This window comes from Sylvia atricapilla, chromosome 22 (genome assembly GCF_009819655.1).
Source record: "Sylvia atricapilla isolate bSylAtr1 chromosome 22, bSylAtr1.pri, whole genome shotgun sequence".
NCBI classification, from domain to species: Eukaryota; Metazoa; Chordata; class Aves; order Passeriformes; family Sylviidae; genus Sylvia; species Sylvia atricapilla.
The window spans coordinates 2,075,968-2,096,034 of NC_089161.1; the positions used below are offsets into that span (position 1 = coordinate 2,075,968).

The following is a 20,067-nucleotide window of genomic DNA, read 5'->3' on the forward strand; positions in this document are numbered from 1 at the left end:
GCTCAGTATTTTAGCATTAGGTGTTTGGACTTCATTTTCCCCCCAAGCCATCTTTCTTGAAAATTTCATCATAGGCTCGAGTAAAGGTATCTTAGTAACCTAATTGTTGTTGTGGGCTTTTTGTTTTAGGTATAGATATTTGATTTTGTCTTATGTTCTGCCTGATACTGTGAAATAGGTTTAAAAGGCTTCTTGCTGGAGTAGTGTGGCCTGTAAATATTTTTCAAGCTCATAAGGCAGGTTTTTCCCTTCATTTGTTACTGTATTGGCAGCAGTGATTAGGTTATTCAGAGCACGTGAACCAATTTAATCCCCCAATGAAGAAAAGAACTATTGCCACCATAGAGACTGTTCTGAAGACGTAGATTGGATTGCACTGGATAATTAGGCAATTTTGAAACTGCTAGTAACCCTCTCCTGGATTTTAGTAATTGAACTGGGGGGGAGGGAGGGACTGGACTATTTTAATGTAAGATATTTTTGCTTAGGATTTGAAAATAGCTGTGTCATAGTTTCTCAAGAATACCTGAAATCTCTTCTTCTGTCTTAACTGCACCACGTTTCTGTCATCTGTGACATATTTGAAAAAGAGACAGATTGTGAGGCAGCATAAGTTACTGAGAACAGAATTGTAGTTTAAGGTCTGGTTTGCTTATTTCATGATTTTTAATTCTAAATAATCTCAACACTTTTCTTAGCGATGAAATGTCCAGTGAGGAATAAAGGGCTGGATCTCTCTTTTTATAATTCAGGCATAAAATTATAAAGCACAAGTCTATGGGGTTTGAGATCTGCCCTTAATTAAAGGTACTGGGTGTCTTAGCAGATGTTTGTGTTCCAATTTATAAACTAAAACTACAATGGACTAAGGAATTCATGGGCTGGTTTTTAAGGTGTCACAGCAAATAATCTGTGTTCTTTTTTCTTTATTCCACTTTCCCTGTGCTAGCTGTTACTCAGAATGTAGTATATTAAATGCAGAAAGGATGTCACCTGGTTTCAGAAAGCTTCTCTTTGATGTAATGTCTAGTTCTTCTCCCTGTGTTATGTCTCGTATCTTTTTATAAGTTGGTAAATCCACTCTTGATATTCAGGCACTTGGGTGACTAAATGGGCAAGGAGAGGTGATGAAGCTTTTTGGTTTTGCTGGAATTAGTGAACATTTGTGGCCTGCTAAACCTGAGTTAGGCCTGTGTGTTTCAGTAGCTTGGAAGAGCTGTTATATTTGTAACCTCCTCATTTATAACACCAAGGTTAATTACATATTATTATACTTGGGCTCTATGTAATACTTTTGGAAATTAGTTGCTCTATGCAGGTGATGATTTTTTATTTTGAACTCGGCCCCAGAGCTCACAGCAGAGGCCTGCAGGGCAGGTGTATGAGCTCTTCAACACTGATCTGGATTTTGGAGTTGCTGTGAAACCAGATTGTGTGTGAGATTCCAGGTGCTGCTCATTTGGAGTGGAGAGCACCAGAGCAAATCTTGGGAGGCTGAGAGCAGCTGTAGCCCCTGAGAGCTTGCAGTAGTACAAGTCTTGGTGGTAAATAAAGCAAAAAACAGCAAACTTGAGGCTTGCTGACAGGGTGGCTCCCAGGAGAGGCACAGGAGAGCCCTGATCGCTGTCAGGGAGAGGAGGCTGAGCAGACTGTGCAGTTCATCCTGAAACCACACGGGGAAGGAGCTGCCTTGGGGAGTGGAAAAAGGAAAAACTGATCTGCTCAGTATTGACCAGAAAGTGCCTCATTTGTAACTTGAGTTCCATTGTTATTTCTTCTGCATCTGTAAAGGTTTGCCCTTGAATTGTTAGCTGGGGAAATGTTTAAAAGGAAACCAGAAACTATTTGAAGGCAGTATTCCAGGATTTTAGTATGGCCTTTATTTTTACAATTAATTACTACTACTAAGAATGCTATTCTATGCTTCTTCCACTAATTTAGGTTCTCATCTAGTGCTGTTCAGTAAAGCAGTGCAATGTGCCCTGTGACTGGCACAGGACTCCCTGTTCATTACTTTGTCAACTCTGATAAAAAGTTACCTAACTTTAATTTCAGTTTCATTCCAAGAACATGGTCTGGAAAGTTGAGGTAGGTCTGTGATGACCAGCTTCATGTGCAGTAGCACTTTGCAATAGAAGTAGAATTGTCCAGATAACTCTGAAATGGTGGGAAATGTGTGTATGGGATAGGCCACATCCAGTGGAATGTTTCAATGCAAGGAGGCAGGACTAGGTCTTTAACTTAGAAGAAGACAATTGATCAAATATACTAAAATTAATTTTAAAATCATGTTTGGCATAGATTAAGATAAATTAGTTAACCATTTTCTGAAGGACAAGAAGCCAGGGGAAGGAGACTCTTAGAACGAAGTCTTCTATAATGTTTTCTCAGGGATTTGTCACTAGTTAGCTTTTTATTGTTCCTTTGGTCTTTTCAATAGACATGTCATAATTTTCACTTTAACATAAAATAATTAAACTAGGTGAAAACTAGATCTGACCAAGTTTTAACTGATGACACTTGAACAGTGTGGATTCAGTTCCTTCTGATTATTGTCTCAGTCACAAGAACTGGACCTCTACCCCCTTTCAGTAATTCATGTGCTCCAAGGATGAAAATTTTCTTGAAGATGTGTGCTGTCAGGTCAGACTCCCAGCAAGCCTTAAATCATGCAGGTTGCTGGTGAGATACAGCAGAACCAATTCCTGCAGCAAAAACTTCATTAGGTTGCTCCTCGCTTTTTTGGTTGTTTTCATTGATTCCAAGGTGTGTTAAAGACATTGACTTTCTGTTATCAGGCTTTAATTTATAACACAAACTACTGTTTCATGGGTGTACTAAGATGCAGTTTCGTTTAAGAACAAAACAGTGGCCTGAAAGTGCAGATGCTACAGATTGCTTGAATGTTCAGAACTTCATTTTGCTGTACTTCAGTCCTAATTTAGCTAAATTAAAGAATGAAATAATTTAAATAAGTACTAGCTCAGTACTCTTTCAGCTTGATCAAACATTTTAATGCAGCTCCTAAATGATGCTAATAGAACATTAAATTCGCTTTTCATTGTAGTAAATTTTTTAATGAAAGTGATTTTTATTTTGGGAGAATTAATGATGCAATCATCAGAAGAAGCCTTTGGACTTACTATTAACCATGCATTGCAAGTTTGGCTTTGGGGTTCATGTAACCACTGACTTTGTAACCAGAGGAACCAACTGCACATCATGAAAGGGTGTGAACTGAAAATTGCTTAGAGAATCCAGTTAGAGAAGGGAAAACATGAACCTTTTTTTCTTTCCTAAACAAAAATGTTAATCACCAGAAGCATGGGTCCACCAGCAGTTGTCTTCTGGCCCTTTTCATGACAAATGAGAGCAGGATTTTATCCTGTGTCTGGGACAGCTTTGTAAACAGAAGTGTCAGCACAAGAGGCTGAGGAGGGAAGGACATGAGCAGGTTTTGGTCACTGATGTGCCCAGAGATGCTCAGAACCAGGACATGGTCCCTGCTGGGGCAGCAGCCACTGACTGGACTTAGTGACTATTTCTTTTAGTAACACTTGGGATATTTTGTTATTTTCAAGTACCTGTGATAAATTGCACATAAAATCACAGACTTGTGAGTCAGAGACTCGCTCCAAATGAGCTGTTAGCACTCTTGTATTTGTGCTATTGTCTTTGGAGAAGTGACTTTGTCACCTTGCAGTGCATGGAGCCATTTTAGCAGCAGGATTTGAAGGTGAGCATCCTTGAGGGGGAACTGAGGGTGTGTGCAGTGCAGGTGGGACTCAGCTGCCCCTTCTGAGGCAGTGGGGAAGGATGTTCACCCAGCTGTGCTGCAGTAAATGCTGCTGCTCTGTGGGGCGTGTGTTTCCTTGTTGGTTCTTCACTGATCCTACACTTCCTTGGTCATGGTTGCTCTCTTAACTGTGCTTTTTCTTCACAGAGGTTGATCTGACTTTGTAGTTAATATTAGTGTCTATTGGAAAAGGAGGGGGAGATGGTTTCCCAAGTGCTAATCAGCCTTAAATTAAATTTTAAAAGGCTATCTTCTGGCCGTTTAATATTTTGCAATAACTGCAAGAGGTCAAAGCACTTAATACCTCCATATTGTTAAGGATACTCTTTCATTTTCCAACTTCAATTGTACATAGCAGCTTATTCATAATAAAAAGAAGGGCCAGTTAACATCCAAAGTATCTCTTAAAATTGCTTTCTGAAGCATGTAAATTGTTTCAATGTAACTATTTGCAGGAAATTAAATAACAGATGTCAAGCAATGTACTATCAAAGTGTACTTTGGAATTTAGTGTCCCCAAAAAATGTGTTCTATCTTTATATGTAATTTCTTTATCAAGTCCAGTCTATCTGAAATGCCAGTATCAATTTCCCCCTTGTAATTCATGAGTTGGTTTTGAAAGAATGCTCACTTGTGTGCTCAGCACAACATTAAAAGAACAAAACAAAAACTGGGCATTCTGGTAGTGTCCAGCTGGCAGGCCGGGTAATTGGCCTGTAAACAAGTTGTATTAATCTCTGAGAAGTGATTTGCAGCAATAGCAAATTACCTCTGTGCTCAGGATAGGAGCAGATTTCATTAGAGCTGCATCACATAAAAGCCGACTTTAGAATTGCATTTGGAAATCCAAATGAAGAGGGAATAATTTTTGTGGCCATCTTACTGCCCTTCATTGGTGTAAACCAACTGTGTTGACATTTGAAAAGTAATTGTACCTCCTTTTATTCTTGCCTGCTTTTCCAAGTTCCATTTTTCAAGGGAAAATTCTCATCCTTTCTGTGAAGTTCTGCAGACCTCATTATGGAATTGGGGAGTATCTTCTGTAGATAAGTTCATTTGGAATTAACACTGAACAGTAGACTCTGCTTGTCCCTTTATATCTGCTGTTAAATTTTATTTGTGTGTTCATGTTTTTCCTTAGAACATTTTTCTACAATATTTTTTAGAAGATGAGGAAAGAAGCCCAACCCCAGTCCTAGAAAATGTCATTGGAAAGCCAATATCAAATCTGTTTGCAGGATTTCCTGTGCATCACTATTAATGGTGTAGTTGCACAGTTTGACAACAGAGGGAAGAATTGCTGAGCAGCAACAGCCAGTTGTTCCCCACTGCTTTTTAGGTAAAGGCAGCTGGTTAATTTTATTTTGAGTATTTTTATTTCCCTTGTACTCTTACTTTGAAATAGAAAAAAAACAAGCCTTTCAATTTTCCAATCTTGGAAGTAGATAAAGTTCTGTACCGTCATTATATTTAAAATATGTATCTATGTTCCCCAAATAAAAATTATAATCCCTGCTAAGAGCTTAAAATATATTTGATTTTTTTTCTCTAAACTTTTTCAGATACAAAATGAGGGTTCGAAAGAATTTATTTTTTGTTAGGCAATGTCGTGAGCTTAATATTAATCATCAAGAAAAGATTACTTTGTTTAATTAGGGGTATATCATCTCCTTCAGCCTGCAAGCAGCCAACTTGAACTCCTTAATGAGTTAACTGATGTGTACTGTGAAATAAATTAAAAATAGCCCTTTCCATTAAGCTCAGTAATTAAATAGTCAGACTTTTGTGGTGGCATTCCTCCTTCTAGGTAGCTGGGATCAGTCCTGTAAAAACTTGGTTTAGTTCTTGGTTACCAGAAATCACAGAATCCATTCCTTGTTTTATTCTGAAGTGTTCTAGAAACATGTCCCTGAAAATGTTGTTTGGGTTCACTTTGCCATGTGGAGGGATGAGATGGAAAGTCAGAGGACAGGTTTGTTCACACAACACTGACAAGAAATTGTTTCTTAACTCAAGGTATGCACTTAACTGCCATTTTATGAATTGATTATTGTTCACAGTGATTTCTTTGATCTCATAGAGCTCTAGCTGGGTCTTGTAGCTGATAAGGCTTCAAAATAACAATGATCTTGAAAACCCAAACTGCTTTTTACAGCCTGGCATTATCCTTGGGGGAATTTCAGGGAAGGATGTCTCCTTTCATAAGGTTCCTGCCTGCTCAGTTTTCCAGGGGTTGAGGTCTCTGGCAGCACAACCCTGTGGTGCATCAGCCACTTGTCCCAGTTTTGGATCCTCAGTGAACAAGAGTGTTTTATTCTGTCACAGAAATTTAATCCTAATGTGTAGTAATAATAGAACATGTGCTATAAAGGTGTGTCTTGCAGGGATTACGGTTTTCTCATTTTTTACCTTGGCCCCTTTTGGAGCCAAGGAATAGGGATTGATTTGCCTCAGCCCCTGCACTGAACCACAGCAGTCCTGGGGGTAAATTGTAGGAGTTCCTACTTTTTAAAGCTAGTCTATATTAAGCTCAGTTTTTGTTAGACTGTTGCCTCACAAGTACATGATATAAAACCCTGCCTTTGATTTAATATTTATCATTAATTAGGGAGGTGACTTGCTCCTCTATTTGCAGACTTCATCAGCGCAAGCTGTTCGTTAACTTATCATTCACTTAATATTCTTCATGTCAGTGATAAGCTAATGTTCAGATCACAGATGCATTACGTTGCCTCCATATGGTGCTTTGTCTAATGAATTAATTAACTATTTTGGGAAAAAAAAATCATTTTGGAGATTTTTTCCTCTTGGTGAAAAGTTACCTTAGGAATGGTGGAAGAGTTTCCCGTTGGTGTTTGCATTTGAGCGCATTTTAGTTGAAAACTTTACAGTCATTTTGCTAGCTTCTCATTTTAATTTTCACTACACTTGAGAAAAGTTTGCTTTAAAGTTGATATGTGGCAGTTGTTTGAGTCAAATGGCCATATCAAGTCTACATCTCTGTTCCAGTAGCTGTGTGTTTACCACTTTTGGTGTGCAGGCTTTTAGCTGCTTTGAGAAGCTGGTCGATTTTCTTTTTCTAAATTGTTAACAATTAGTTTAATAGTGCAGTATCTGTTTCAAATGCTTGCACAGTAAACATTTGCACATGCAAATAGAGTAGGTATGAATGTTTGGGGACTTGGCACTGTAGATATGTGGAATCACAGAAACTTCAGTGCTTCCTTTGGAAGGACTAAAATAGAGGATCTAAAATCAGACTCAGTATTGCAGCCAGTGTTCACACATTGCGTGTCAGTAGCCTGTGAGTTTTGGCTTGCTCCAAATAATGTTAAAATAATTTCTTGACAAAGAAACTTTTTACTACTTGCATTATCATTTGACACAGAAAATGTCTCTGTGCTTTCTATTAAAAAAAAATTTCATCATCTTTGATGAAGTGTGGATGTTTGAAACTTGAAAGTAACATTAAAGATGAAAATGTAAGATGCTTTTGCATTAATTCCTGAGGATTATAAATGTGCAGTCTGCTTCATTCTGACAAAGTATCAGTTATAAATCAAGTCTGTAGAGTCTTTATACCTCCCTGTACCCCACAGAACCCACCTGTACCAGGTGTGGGAAGCTGCTGACCCTGGTGTTGGGCAGAGCTTGGCTGTGTCACCCTTACCCCTGTGGCACAACATTGAATATTAAATATCAAACTCTCCAATTAGCCATTCACCCAGGAACTGCTCACCTGCATGTAAACAGTGACAACAAAAGTAGCTTGGAGTGGATGCTGGGTTTGGCTTAAACAGATTAGACGATTTCTTGTTATGTTTAGAATATATTGAAAATAATCGTGGACCTGCACTTGACCTGCCCAAACAAAAAAGATATTTTGGGTAACGTTTAACGTCAGGATAAAAATAAAATAAAAAATATAACTCTGCAGACTTGTAACATGTTTAATGTTGCCTGTGTGAGCTGTTATCAGCACCAAACATGTCTCGGGCTATCAGCACCAGCCATCCTCGGTGCGTGGCCGTGGAAGGTGACAGGGCGAGAGCAGCAGCAGCGCCATTTCCCCGAGGAGCTGCTCCTTTAACAGCTCCGTCCCTCTCACCTGAGGCCGGGCAGTGACTGTAACGGGATTATGATCATGTGAGGGAAAACAGACAGGGCTGGAGGGAAGGGAGAGGCAGCGGGGAAAGCACATCCTGCCCCAGCCGTCACTCACGGCCGCCTTAAAAAAAACACAAATCCCCAGGGATTGTGGCTGTGCGTTGATATTTAGGAAAGCAAGATTGTTCTGAGACACAACTTGCTTACCCTGCTGTGTGTGGTGCTGCTGGGCTGCCATGCTGCTGCCTTACACCTTTCTGGTTTCTTCCCTAGAATCCATCTACCGCCAGGGAGCCCGAAGATGGAGGAAGCTGTACCGAGTGAATGGGCATTTGTTTCAAGCCAAACGTTTTAACAGAGTGAGTACTGTTGCATGAAACGTTGGGGTTTGCTCATGTTCTGTGCTCATTGTTTGCCTCAGTCTGTGCTTTTTCTGTGTTGGAGTGTTGGAAAGAAAGGAAAAGCAGGATGCTTGTTGATGTGACATTTCGGTCTCTGCGGTGTTACTTGAGTCATAACGAGCAGGAAAAACTTGGCAGTGCTTGAATTTGAGTTAATATAGGATTGGTGGAAATTAGTTATTTTTAAAAAGTCTTTTAAATATTGGGTTTGTAACTGTTTGAGCTGATACATCCTTGGGGCAACTTCTCCCCTCTCCACTCATTCTGTGATTTTGGTTGCTTGTTAGCAAAATCTTTTACCTTCAGAACATGTTGCCACCCATAAAAGTTACGGCTGCTGATGTGAGCTTTAACTGTTTAGAATCTGGGGTACTACACAATCTAAGAATTTAAAAAATATTTTTTTTTAATTGAGCTAAAATACAGCTGCATTTTGAGAGCCTGATTTAATCCACATAAGCAAGTGAATGTGGCTTTAAGGCTGAGACACCTCCTTCACTTATCTCATTATGCCTAAGCATTGCAGCATATATACAACTGTACTTGGGGGAATTCCACATAGAACTGTGTGCACTCAGAAGAGTTAACTCCTTCATTCAGTAGGGACATTTTTTCTAAAAATGGAAATAAGAATTTTTTTCTAAAATTTCCCACCCCGAAAATGCACTGAGAGAAGGAAAAGCCCTTAAAACTCAGTATTTTATCAGTAAATATATTAAAAATAACATCTATATGAATTACCACATGAATTTGTATAATGTGCTAGGAATTCAATTTTTAAATTGAAAGTATGAAAGTATACTTTTCATGTTATTTGCTACACAATAACATATTTCCTCTGAATGAATACTGCCACATTACTAATCCATAGTGTTATAGATAATGATGTTTTAATTGCAGTGAGGTAAATAGTGAATATACACAACAAGAATTTTGATACCTCCTTTGGATTGCCACATTAGGATGTCACAATCCTAAACAAGACTGCTTTTATACCTGCATACAAATGGCAGCATACAGAGCCAGAACACATCCGACTCAAGTTAGTAAGGAAGTTGACAAAATGGGACATTAAAATAGATAAATTAAAGAGCAAATATGGTCATGTCTGTATTACTGAATTCAATACCGACTTTTAGTGTTGTTGGAGTTTTTAAGACTGGAGTATTGCCTTAAGAATTCATTCCTGTTTCAATGTAACCTTCTGCAGCTTTTCCACATCATTCAGATAAATGAACACATTCAAAAATTTAAACTTTAATCTTGTTGAGCATAAGAGAAAGGTCATCTCTCTGATGTGGCTTTGACTCCATGTGTTATGGAGAGGTATGAAAGGGTTACCTGAATTTCTGATGGAATTTAGGATCTGCCCCTACTTCCAGGGCCTGACAGATTTTATTTAGTCTTAATACTTCTGCTGCAAAACCTATAAAAGTATACTGAAGGAAGTCTGGTGGGCCAGGAATTTTGGAAGAGGTAGCAATAGATGTCCCAGGCTTCCTCTCCTCAGGCAGTTTTTGGGTTGTTTTTCTTTCCTCTGGCCAGTGCAGTTTGGATTTCTCCTGATCAAGGAATCGGGCTCCACAGATGAGGGGGGTCGAATTAAGTCTTGTTTTCTACAACTACCAAAATACAACAAGAGCAATATAAAACCCCTGGTTTGAAGAAATGCTCCAATCTTTGCTCATTAGTTTTTAATGATTCTTGCACTACTAGCAGGGACTTTCAGGAGCTGAAGAGTTTTGTGTGTGAGCCCCTGAGTGACGGCAGAGTAAGGGGCAGTGCCTGGGGGGAACAGACTGCCCCAGTGGCTTTGGGACAGAGCTTGGGGACTTCTGCCTGAGCTGGGCTGGGAGCAGCAGGGCTCCTGTGCAGCTGCAGGGTGATGGGCAGTGCCTCAGCCTGCTACAGGAATCACTGGAGGGCCCTGGCAGCCAGGGGGTAATGAATGAGCTTTATCTTGGCAGTGTGAGGAGGGATCACTGGGCCTGGGGGACTTTTTGGTGCGTAAGGATCTCAGATTGTTGTTGGGCACTTTAGGTAGAGTGGATAAAGTGACCATAGCAACATACGCTGGGACAATGATTTAAAAACCTCTCCTGTTAAAGTCAGCAGCAGGATGTCTGGCTTCTTCATTTACCCTCATTTGGATTTAACTCACTTAACATGATTTTTTTGTAACATATGTAAAAACACCATAGATTTTTGATGCACAGTGCAGCACAGAAGCTTATTACCAGACATGATTAATGGGTTTTAATTATGCCGAGTTTTTACCGCTTTCAAAATATATAGGTGTAGATGTAGAACAGTTTTTATACATTGTCTGCTTAACATTTTGTGCCAGTGTTCTCCAACACAGTCAGTTTGGGTGCCTTTTATACATAATTGTGTAGTACAAACTTCTGGCAGTTTTGTTTGAGTGACCTCTGTCAAAACCTGAGATTCTAAATAGACTTATTCTCTAAAAATGATTTGCTAATGTCACACTGTAATGTCTTCCATATGCTTGAAGTATTTGTTTTCCTAACATTCATTTAAAAAGAACTGCATTTAGCTGAATTCTGGGTGTGAAGTGTAACCATCAGCTATTATTGTAATTCTGGATATTCTAAAAGTATTACTGAACATCTGTTAGGTGTTGGGGTGGGCTCTTGCTGCTGGAGAGAGCTCACTTCCAGCAGGGATTGATCCTGGAACTGATGAGATGTGCCTTGTGGCTTGCAGAGAGCGTACTGTGGCCAGTGCAGTGAAAGGATATGGGGGCTCGCAAAGCAAGGCTACAAGTGTATCAACTGCAAGCTGTTGGTCCATAAACGTTGTCACATCCTTGTCCCACTGACCTGCAAAAGGCATATGGTGAGTGTGTGTTCTGGCCAGGGCTCAGGGGGGACACTCTGGTGTGTTCAGATGTGTTCTAGATGTGTCCTGAGTAATGAAATGTGGGCACGTAACACTTTGGAGTATTTGGGTTTAGTTTCTGTGGAGGACAAGCCTTTGGATTGTGAGCAGAGAAAGTGAGAAAGAAAGCTTGTGATGTGACTTCAGTGTGCTCAAGCTTGAATTTGAGTTCTTCACTAGACACTGACAACCTCAGAAGTTACTCCTTTTAGCCTGTGGGAATGTTTTAAGAGCTAAGGCACTGATATAATTTCTGCACTGCTCTTTTCAGAAAGGCTTATTGCTTTCCTGCCATCTCAGTTTCTCCAGTACTGTTTTCTTCCTCTCCATGACCCTCATTCCAGTGCCAATGCTGGTGTCTTTCTTAGGCTTTAAACATCAAAACATTTAAACATCTCTGTATCTGAATTTTAGCCCTTTCCTGTATTCATCCTCAGGATTTCACTGGTGGGTGTATCCTGTTTTTTGTGACTCAAAACTTAAACCAGTATTTTTCTTTGCTGGCATTGTATGTGACTTGCCTTGACATTGCCAATTCTTTGCCAATTAATTCCTGCATGCTGCTGTACTTCCTGGAATAGTCCTACTTGTCTTGGGGGTGAGCCCAAGGTCCAAATGCAATATAAAATATCTGTTATTGTGCTCTTCACGAATTTATGCATAATGAACAATTAATATTTTTATGAAGCAGGAAAGGAATATGCCAGTGCTCTAAATGGAGTGTGTAATATCATGCTGAAGTGTTTACTTGGTTGTAGTTCCATGTGAAACACTCGGAGGTCTTTAGGTAGAATAAAAGTTTGAGCTTTGCTGTAAAATATATCACTCTTTTAGAATGCAGCCAGGCATTAAGCTGCAGAGAATGGCTGATTTAGGTTTTGGTAGGCTGGCTTTTAACATGCATTACCAAGTGTTGGACACACAGTCTCCAAAATGCAGTTTTCCCTGTGGAAGGGTGAGGTTCAGGGCACTCAGAGGGGGCTGCAGGCCCAGGGTGGGCTGTGTGTGACCTGTGTGTTTGCAGGATTCGGTCATGCCTTCCCAGGAACCTCGCTTAGATGACAAGAACGATGAGGCCGATCTCCCTTCAGAAGACACTGATGGAAGTGAGTACTTTGTCGCTTTAGAACCCCTCTTGCCTTCATTTTTTCCTCTTCCTGTTTACAAAAGTGGAAAAATATGGTCAACTCCCCAGTAACATTTCAAGCAAACTGGCCATAAGCTACTGAATACCTTTCTGTTTATTGATTTTTAGAACTGTTTCAATGAAGGCCTTTATAACCACACTGCTTTGATTTCTTTTCCAGTTCCCTACATTCCTTCAAACCGGAAACATGACACCATTAAAGATGACTCTGAGGTATGTTCTTAAAATATTTTTGCAATTCATATTTATGTACTCCAAATCACAGAATGGCCTAGGTTGGAAAAGAACTTTGAGATCATCAAGTCCAACCTAATAATTCAACTTTTTATAAAATAGCTGATTAATTGTTCTGGGCTTTCTCCTGCCCCTTTCAAAAGTCTGGGTGGTTTTTGGTTTTTTTTTCCTGAAAGTTGGTAATTTTTTAAAGCATTTTTATTGGATTTTTTTTCAGATTTCTTCTGTGTTCAGCTGTTGTCATTCCACTCATGCTCCAAGATGCCTTTTAACATTTTTTTTTTTCCTCACTTCCATTTGTTGGAATAACAGTGATTTAGCAGAGGGTTTGACTTTTATGGTCCTTACAACAAATGGTGGCTTTGCCATTGCCTTGTCTGCTGTCCCTAATGGATGCTCACCCTTTGTCACCTTCAGGCTATTGCTGTGGAGCTTGGTTCAGTCTGGTAATCCATTAACTACCCAGCTCTCTGAGAGCATTCATATAAATAATACCTAAGCATTTATAGATAGCTCCTGTGGAAACACAAGTATAACATACATTTAAACTCTTTTTTCAGGTCTTTTGTGGAAGATCTGACTCAATATGTGCACATCAACAATGTTACTCCTTTAGAGCAGTCTGAAAAATCTGAATATGCTCCAGTTCCAAAGGGCTTAAAGACATTTCTTTAAGAATGCTTCTGGCATGTTTAAAACAAATAGGATGCACTGTGCAGAGCACTGGCAGTTGGTCTGATGTTCCCCTCTGAGCAAGGCTGCACCTTGTTCCTTTGCCTCCACTACAATGCTTGTCACTACCATTCCTTTCACACTTGAGTAGCTCCTGCTCCTGGGTGACTGCCTTATTTTCAGATTTTTATCTCCAATTCAGACATGGAAGGGTAGAGATTAAAAGCACATTTAAGAATTTTAACCGCTCACTTCTGCTGTGGTCAGTGCTCAGGTTTGTGTTGAAATTTGGTAGGTGCTGTTTGCTCAACTGTCCTGAATTATGCTGCTCTGAGTGTCCCACGCTGCCTTGAGCTGTACTGAAATAATTTAAGGTATCCTATAGAAAGGAGCTGGTGTTCTGGGAGCTTTGTCTAGAATCTTTAAGCTCAGAGCAATCTCTTCTAATAGCAGTCAATCCTAGATCAAGATTCTTTATATAAACACTTTCCACAGTTCTGCAGAATGCTGATCTGTCTGCAAGTACAGTAGTGTGAGGTCAGATAAAAATAGGCCACAGAAGTGTGTCAAAGCCTTGGGTATATTGGTAAAACCTGAAAGTCCAAGTACCTGCTGCGTCTGTCTAGTTCAGCTGCTCCATCTTCAGTCCCATGTTTTCACATCCAGTTCCAGCAAACAGCCAAGATGATAAAATTTCTCTTTTTAAAATAATGAATTTTAAAACAATGCTCTTCACAGTGGAATATTTCCTGCAAATTCTCAATCTTGGGAAATTGAGATCTGCTTCTGTGTGTTCCCGGGAACCTGTTAGAAATCCTAATTTTCATTACAATTATAGTGAGCTGAACACAGACAGTTGTTCCCTAAACTTGAACCAAGACAGGTACATTCATTAGCAAACTAGTGTCTCCTTATTCATCTTATTTTTAGATAGCCTTTATTCATGTGTGCTGTATCTGTCAGACCATGAACAATGCTCCTCACTCTGTATAAAGGATGCAATGTCGATGGCTTGAGCTTCAGGAATTTGGATAAACCTCATTGCTCAAGGCACTGCCTTCTGCTTTCCAGCAGGGAATATGAAAACGATTAGTTGAAGGAACTACTGCCTTGAAAAAACCAGTAACTTTTAGTAAGAGCCAACCCAATGGAAACCAAACATTTCTAAACAAATGTGTTCCAATCAGCATCCAGCCCTTGGTGCCAGGGCCAAGCAAAGTCAGCAAATTCTGTCCAGTGCTAAAAGATCTCTCTGCTTTAATAGTTACTTGCTATGGAAATGCCTTCCATTTCTAGCATCTGTTTCTTTTTATACAGGATCTCAAACCAGTCATTGATGGAATGGATGGAATTAAGATTTCTCAGGGGCTTGGACTCCAGGACTTTGATTTAATCCGAGTTATCGGCCGTGGAAGTTATGCCAAAGTTCTTCTAGTTCGGTTAAAAAAGAATGATCAGATTTATGCTATGAAAGTAGTGAAAAAAGAACTGGTCCATGATGATGAGGTAAAAGTCTGTGTTAATTGCATTCTGTTGCATATTATAAAATCTTACTGTGCTTTAACAAAAACCATTCAACTAAGCAAGAAGCTCATGTTTCAGACAACTTCTCTGGCAGAGAAGTTTTTCTGACTTTTGAAGTCATTTGTCGTCAACTCTGCATGAAGCACCAGGACGAAACCTGAGAGAAGTGTCCCTTATTTTAATAAAAATTGACCATTACTAATAGTCTTGGTAAAAATCATGTATTAAACATTCCAACCTGGATGTGCTAATCTGTAAGTGATGGGATAAATGGGGTAGGATTTGTGCACTTGATTTTGAAAGAAAGGAAATATGTTTTCCAAGGCCAAAAGCATTGTCTGTGTGTCAGATAAGGAGCAGAAACTTTGTTCTTACACTCATGTTGGCAGAGCCTATGTGCAAGTGACTCAATATTCTGAAATATTTTTTCCATGAGTTCAAAAACTATGCTACTGCCGCTTGAGATCCCTGTGTTTTTTGTCTGCCACAGAAATCTGCTACATTTCTCCATTATTTTCAAAATCCTATAGATTTTTTTGAATACAAGATCTCAAATGCATGAGTGTGGGGGGAAAGTTGAAAATAAAAAAGGGAAAGTTTTGATTTTTTTTTCATCTTTTTCCTATAATACACTTTTTTACAAGTAGGAGGTTTGGGCAAAAACCATCAAAACACTATTTTAAGTGCTCTTTGTGTTGGTAATTTCAATCAGTTGCTCTGGCTGTCATCTTTGTCATTATTCCAGAGGCTGGGCTTAGCTCTCCTAAAATCCTTTGGCTTTCTCATTTATTAGATGTTTCTTTTTATGAAGCAAGATGAGGCTGTTGTGTGGTTTATTTACTGTTTCCTTTTTAACATGTGTTTTTCCAAGAAAGTGGGAGCCAAAGCCAAGTCCTGTTTAATGAGTTGTGCAGCTGTTTGAGAACCAGAGGTAGATGAGGAAAGGTTTTCTGGGATTGTGGCTCTCATAATTACATAGAAGATAGAGCTAATTGGTTTTTCTTTTCTCTGAGATAGGCTGTATAATGAAATTCTGGGAATTGATTGGAAATCCACTGAATTCTGTGGGTGTATGAGATATTGCAAGTAATGGAAATTTCACCTTAGAAGTGTTCCACAAAGAAAGAAAATCAATTACATAGCAAGCATCAGCATGTTTAAATTAGCTGGTACTTTCCAGGGTCTGGTTGGTAGTAGAAGGAGTGAGATGGAGGGAAATCAAATACCTGGGCTTCTGTTTAGGTTTGCTAAGCTCAGTTTTGTTCAGTGGAGCACTGGTATAATCCTAATGCCAAGTACACAAGTGCACTAATGAGGAGTTAAAGACTCTGAAAGAGAAGCTCATTTAGTTAAACCAAGAAGTGGACATATTTAGTGCTTTGTTCAAAATCGGATTTTTGGCTCTGGATTTTGGTCTGGACTCAGGTTTACCCTTCCAAGTTGATGTATCTTCATGAGGGTCCACAGACAAAACCCAACAGGTTTATTTAACTTGATGGTGACAGTTCTTGTTTCCTCTGAGACTTGAGTGTCAGCATCCATCCCTGACAGGAAGGTCTGATTCCTCAGTTTCTGTATTTATTGTCTCCACATTGGTTAGGAAGCTGGGAGTATCTGTGGTAAACAGAGAATTTTTAGAACAATTACAGTTCTGGTCTATTGGCAGGGTCCTGTGTTTGCAGGGTGGCACATGATCAGTGCATTGCATGAAGGGTGAATATCTGCTGCTAAACTCTGAGATGTTTAAATTGTGCATGGTCACATGAAGTAAAGCTTAAATGCTTTGTTATCACAGCTCTGAATGTTGCAGCAATGTGCCAGTATCATGCAAACTGTGGCAGGTTTTTATGATGTGGTTTTGCACTGAGCATTCAGGACTTCTCCCTGTTGAAGGATTAAAGGTATCTGTGATGCTTTTAATGATTTTAGCTGGACAAACTAAGCAGGTTTTGGTAGTTTCATTGAATTAAATTTGAATTTCAGATGAGGAGATGAAGTTTAGTTCACTCGAAGCTTTTAAAAGCTGGAGATTCACATTACTTGTGTTGCTGGCATGAGCTGCTTCAGCAGCTTTGGGGTCATTTATCTAAGAACTGAATGTATTTCCATGCAGCAGTGTGAGCAATTTATCAACTATTGCAGATGTATGTTATTAACAATTTTGTGCAGGCCTTCCTTAATGGTTAAATAACTTCTGAATTATATAACTGAACTACAATGTTTTATAATTCCCTCCAGAATTGGAGGGGTCTTTGCCTTTCTGAAGAACAATGTGACAATGACAGTGTGTGTAAGGCAGCACTGTGATGTTCACAGGTGTTTTTCTGGGAATACCCACAGTGGTTATCCAGCAGGAGTTCTGATTGTTCAATTACTCTATTTCAGGATATTGATTGGGTACAGACAGAGAAACATGTGTTTGAACAGGCATCCAGTAACCCATTCCTAGTTGGTTTACATTCATGCTTTCAAACAACAAGTCGGTAAGAAAGATCTGAAATTCTTTTTTTTTTTTCTTTTTTTTTCTTGAGAATCTTGATCATTGTGCTGAACTGCTTCTCCTAAAGGAAATGTAACTACTGCCATCACACAGCCAGGAATTTTTGGAAGGAAGCAATAGCATTGTCAGGGATTCACTGCTGCAGCCGAGTCAGTCCTAGGGGGGTAGCTCAAGCAGGGGTATGGAGGAAAGTGTGGAGTTCTGGGGCAGACCTGAAGGGAGAGGGGGAATGAGGAAGAGGAGGAACTGTCCTGCCTTCCTGTGAAACAGGGAACACAGAATTTCCCAAGAGTTCACAGCACCTTCCACTGAGGAGGCCAGGACAGTTGTCAGCAGTTCACTAAAGAGCCTGAGCGTTGGGCTGCCCAGTTAGAACCTTTTAATGATAACATAAACCCCCACCTGCTCAGTGGTATTGTTACCTGTGAGGCTTAAAAGCCTTTAGCATCTATCAAAGCACTGTGTGATTTTGGGAAAGTGCTTATTTAACTCTTAACTACTACTTAGAAATACTAATCCTTTGTCCCTATGTGCACAATCCAAACTGGATTATTTGCTGCTTATTTGCAATTGGAGTATGAAGAAAACAAAAATGTTCATGTCCATGCCTGAGTATGTTGCTGGGGAATTGGGATGTGGTTTGGGATGTTTTTTGTTTTCACAGGCACCTGTTTATAATGCCTCATGCCATATGTGTCATAATCAGAAAATTGTCATTCTGTCCAACTTGCTTACAGTGTAGAGTGAGAAGTTTTAAAAAAGCTTTCCTGGATTATCCAGTCATTTATCCTTGAGAATAATCACCTGTTTGTTGCAATGTGTATTGTCAAGTTTTAAAATACAAAGCCGTGCACTGCACCTTTTCTTCAGTCCCCAAACTTTCACCTCCCTAATGGTTAGAGCCAGAGGAAATCTCCCCAGCAGGGAAAACAGAGGTGAGGGAGGTAAAGTATCAGTGTTCTGGAGGTACCTGGACCAAAGAGTGTTTGTAAGCAGGGAGAAGGAAATAAAGAATCATCTCCAAAGGTCACTGGGTGAGGATTTGACTGAAACAAACTTGTCAGAAAAAATAAATGAACCTTTAGACAACTGACAAACTCTTGGGAAAGGCTCTTAAGTTAAACCAACATTCCCAAACACTTTTTCACCAAATGCAAACTAGATTTATACACCTGATGTAAAAATTCAAGTGATCAGGGAGGGCAAGGCATTGAGAAGGAGGTTTCTTGTTACTAATGAAACCCAGAAAAAGGCAGAGTCAGCAGCAGGATCCTCTGCATTCCTCTTTGGCAGCTACACTGACAATGCTGAGGAGCAGAAATAGGAAAAAAAACCCATGCTGAACATAATCAAAGCTTTCTGTATTCCTGATGTATCTTTATGAGTCCTGCCTTTCCAGCCCAGCTGCTTCCTGCAGTGAAACTCTGGTTTTTTTGTTGGTAACTTCAGCCATTTGCCATGGCTATAACCATAATGTCATGAATTCACAATTTGATTATAGCTGTAATGTTACAAAATGATAATTATGACCCCATTTACATCAAGCAGGAAAAGCACAAAACTGATTCCGAGTGAATAAATTCATCAACATCAGATTTTGTTAAGTGACCCAAAGAAAATGAGTTGTAATAGAACAGGTTGTGACAAGGGTACTAACAGGAGGAAAGTTTAAAAAAAAATAGTCTGTCTCTTGAATATAGTTTTAAGTAAGTTTTTAACAGAAATGTGTACCTAAATAGGTTAATTGATGCTGCATGTAGCTGTTCATTGTTTCAGGTACTGATGATGCTTGTTTCATTATTCTAATAAAATATATGCCTTAGACTTGCCCAGAATTGCCAGAGGAGTTTCTTCCAAGGGTGGCAACAACCTGAAGCCTCCATCCTGTAAAACTGGTGGTGTTTCAGTAAATCATTCAAAAGCCAGCAAGGCCTGCCACTACTGGCACCCTTGAATATGACTTGACAAGGAACTTGAAATTACCATTCAAAACTTGAAATAAAACATTGGGGACTTCTAAATAAGATAGGAAAGCTGGAAGCAAAAAACCATCAGGAGTGCTGTAATAAAATACTCATGGCATTGTTATGTATTTTGTTTGTTGCTTATTTAATTTCAGTTTAGCATTTATCTTCTTGTGGGGAGGCCACTCAGAGTCCTGCCAGCTGGATTTTGTCCAGCAGATTTTTTCCTGGTTTAAGTTTTAACGCTTTATTATAAGTGTTTCAAATGAAGAATCCTTTTCCAAGGAACCAAAAAAAATATCACCAGTTAGAATGATCTAAGAGACTGGAGCATGTGTTCTCCAAATGGAATGTTTTCCAGTGTGTGGATGTGTGGAAAGTTTTCAGCTCATGGAAAATGAGGTGTACGAGGAAATGCTGCTCCCTGTGCCAGCCCAACCTTCCCCAGCTCAGCATGTTCCTGTCCTGAGCTCCCTCTCTGACCTTGGCAGCTTTGCCTGGATCATATTTTCCCAAGGATGAAAGCTTTCCTGCAGACTGTCATAGAAATCCCAATTCCACCTGCAGCTCTGTCCCCTACTGATTTTTCCCTAGTTTGGAGCAGCCTGTGTCAAACACTCATTCTCCAGAGGAAAGAATGAGCCCAGAGCTTCCATCTGGTGCCTGTGTTGTGTACAGTGTCACACTTGTTTAATTCATGTAATTATAACTTACAATTAATTAATTTAATTAATTTATATGGATAATGGTGGTAGCATATAAATAAAGGGAGTGTTCCTCCCTAATATACATCAAATAAGTGCTCTTTTTTCCCCTCTTGG

At 39.5% G+C, this 20,067-nt stretch overlaps 1 protein-coding gene across 5 annotated transcripts in view; it reads left to right on the forward strand.

Moving 5' to 3' along the window:
• PRKCZ (protein kinase C zeta) overlaps nt 1–20,067 on the forward strand; it is a 40,498-nt gene that overhangs the window by 11,457 nt on the left and 8,974 nt on the right. For 2 of the 5 annotated variants that reach the window (XR_010745223.1, XM_066334182.1), the window contains 6 exons: nt 8,177–8,262; nt 11,032–11,163; nt 12,230–12,311; nt 12,513–12,565; nt 14,576–14,764; nt 17,168–17,265. Coding sequence is in view for 4 of the 5 variants with exons in the window: in XM_066334182.1 (XP_066190279.1) it covers nt 8,177–8,262; nt 11,032–11,163; nt 12,230–12,311; nt 12,513–12,565; nt 14,576–14,764; nt 17,168–17,265 (640 nt within the window). In the remaining variant the exon portion in view is untranslated. Of the gene's footprint in view, nt 1–7,777; nt 8,060–8,176; nt 8,263–11,031; nt 11,164–12,229; nt 12,312–12,512; nt 12,566–13,146; nt 13,533–14,575; nt 14,765–17,167; nt 17,266–20,067 lie in introns of those variants that run through there. The other 3 variants (XM_066334179.1, XM_066334180.1, XM_066334181.1) reach the window with 3 other exon arrangements.